This window comes from Pteropus alecto, unplaced genomic scaffold, assembly GCF_000325575.1.
Source record: "Pteropus alecto unplaced genomic scaffold, ASM32557v1 scaffold143, whole genome shotgun sequence".
In the NCBI taxonomy this organism is placed as follows: domain Eukaryota; kingdom Metazoa; phylum Chordata; class Mammalia; order Chiroptera; family Pteropodidae; genus Pteropus; species Pteropus alecto.
The window spans coordinates 4,243,227-4,245,522 of record NW_006434828.1 but is presented as its reverse complement, the minus strand read 5'-3'; the positions used below and the strand labels follow the sequence as shown (position 1 = coordinate 4,245,522).

Genomic DNA, 2,296 nt, shown 5'->3' with positions numbered 1-2,296 from the left:
GGCCTCGTCCCAGGCGCAGCCGCCTCTGAAGACCCGCCCCGGCCTCACGCCTCGGCCCCTCTGTGGCATGTCACAGCTGGGGGACCGAGGGCCCAGCTCCCGGCCCGTGTTTGACAGTGGGGACACCTGAGCTCGGGGCACACCAGGACCCCGGGGCCCGTCCCGGCAGGCAGCCTCATGAAAACCCCAGCCAGACAGCCATGGTCACAGGCTGCCCACTCCTGCTGGGTCAGTGTCATCTTGAAACGAGGGACGGTGAACCTCAGGACGCCTGAGGCTTCCGCGTGGTAACCCGAGGGGCGAGACGCGTGTTGCCCACCCAGCCACAGCCGTCCCACAGCCAACCGCGCACGGGGGCTGAGCCAGGCGGCCGGGTGCTGGGCGACCTGCTCCCGCCTCGCTCGGCCCAGGTCGCCCTGCTCCCTTCTCTGCTCCCTCCGGCCCCTCGCAGCCCCCTCTGCCCACAGACCCGCTGCTGGGCCGCTGTCCCCTCCTCTGGCAGCTGACCCGGGTGCACAGGGGCCCTCCCCGCCCCAGCTGTCCGTCTGCTGCCACCCTGTCCGCTGCCGCGGACCCTGGTCACAGCCTGACTTCTGCCCCGCAGCACAAGGCACCCTCTAAATACCTGTGCGTGAATCGGGGACTACGGGGGGACTCCGCCACCCCCGGGAGGTGCGCAGCCTGGGGGAGGAGCCCCTGCCAGACCGTAAGCCCCGGGGGACGCGGCCTGGCCCAGGCAGGCCTGCCCGTCTCGACTCCCTCCCTGGTGGCAGCAGCGACCCACCTGCTCACACATGGGGGGCTGGGAGGGTGCACGGGTCACCCAGGCCACGGTAAGTGAGCCTGTTGCCTGGGCGTGGTGGGTGCCCGACACAGCCGCTCACATGTGACTTGGGTCTGAACCAGGAATTGAGCTCAGAGCCCCAAAGCTCTGAGAACTGGTCGTTTTGGGGGACCCCTGCCTGGCCCCAGGCTCAGAGCTCTCTCCAGCTGGGACTCTGTCCTTTACTGAAGCACGAGCGTCCTGGGAAGCGCGGGGCGGGGTTCGTGCTGGAGCAGCCCGGCCGAGGCCCCCTCCTCGCCTGGCGGCCTGTGGCTGTGCCGGGAGGTGGCAGAGCGGTGAGACCGGGCTGGGGTGGCCCCGGTCCCGTGGCCTTGGCAGCAGGGGCCACCTCGCTCCCTGCAGGGCCCCTGGGCCCTCCTACCTCCTCCCGGGCACCCTCCCGGGCCGCCTCTGCCTCCGCCGCCTGCCTCCGCAGCTCCTGCCGGCTCTGCTGAGCGGCCTGTAGCTGGTCCACCTCCCGGCTCTTCCTCTGGCTCTCGGCCTCCAGCGTCTTGACCTGGGGGCATGGGGGTGGCACTGACGGGGTGGCTGGGGCCCATGGCCCCTCACAGGAGCCCGGGCAGCCCCCGCACCCGCCTCTGCTCAGGTCCCGCGGCCTCCCAGGCCCTCAGCTGACAGCGCTCCGGGGGGCTCAGACTACGTCCTGTGCTGGACAGGGGTCCATGACGCCCCCGTACCCCACCCTCAGCCACCCCATGGCACACCTGCCACCTCCCCGCTGGGCCCCGGGCACAACCCCAGAGGCAGACCCCAGCCGGTGTTGGGGGCCCTGGTCAGGGAGCATGGGCCATGTTAGGGGGGTGGACCCTGGGCGCAGTGTGCCCCATCTGGAAAGGAAGGTTCTAGAACCTTCCCACAGGAGGACCGTGAGGAGTCCATGAGGTGACGTGTGTGAACCGCCTGGCAGAGGGAGCACCATGGACGCTTCACCAACGGGCTCGTCGGTGGAGGCTGCGAGGGCCCCGGGCGGGCTCTGCCCCAGAGGACCAGGGCAGGCGGAGGCGGCCGCGCCCCCCGTTCACCCCGAGCCCCGAGGCGGCCCCAGCCAGAACCCCGTGGGGCACGGGCCACCTGTCTGCGCAGCTGCTGCAGCTCCCGCTGGGCGTCCCCCTGGGCCTGCTCGGCTGTCCGCACGCGGGCCCGCAGCACACCTGCCTCCCTCCAGGCCGCTGCCCGGGCCTCCTCCAGAACCAGCACCTTCTGCTCCTCCTCGTCCTTGGACCGCTGAAAACTGAGCGGAGCGCCACAGGCGGGGCTGGGCCTTCCGGGGTGCTGGCACGCCACGTGGCTCACCACAGGCCACTCGTCTCCCCACGGTGTCCCCAGCGTCCTCAAGCCCAGCCCCCTTGGGGCTTCTGTCACCTTTGTGGTGCACTGAGTCTAAGTGCTGGGCCAGCCTGGCCCCTCCCCACCCCCGTCCCCCACCCCCGGCCTCCTGCCCAGAGGCCCACT

At 71.4% G+C, this 2,296-nt stretch overlaps 1 protein-coding gene across 1 annotated transcript in view; it reads right to left on the bottom strand.

Annotated features, from left to right (window-relative positions):
* The window catches only part of CROCC2 (ciliary rootlet coiled-coil, rootletin family member 2), a 49,853-nt gene that overhangs the window by 14,385 nt on the left and 33,172 nt on the right, over positions 1-2,296 (bottom strand). The window contains exons 22-23 of the mRNA XM_025045433.1: positions 1,916-2,075; positions 1,198-1,340 (exon numbers count right to left, since the gene is read on the bottom strand). Coding sequence (XP_024901201.1) covers positions 1,198-1,340; positions 1,916-2,075 — 303 coding nt within the window. The remainder of the gene's footprint in view (positions 1-1,197; positions 1,341-1,915; positions 2,076-2,296) is intronic.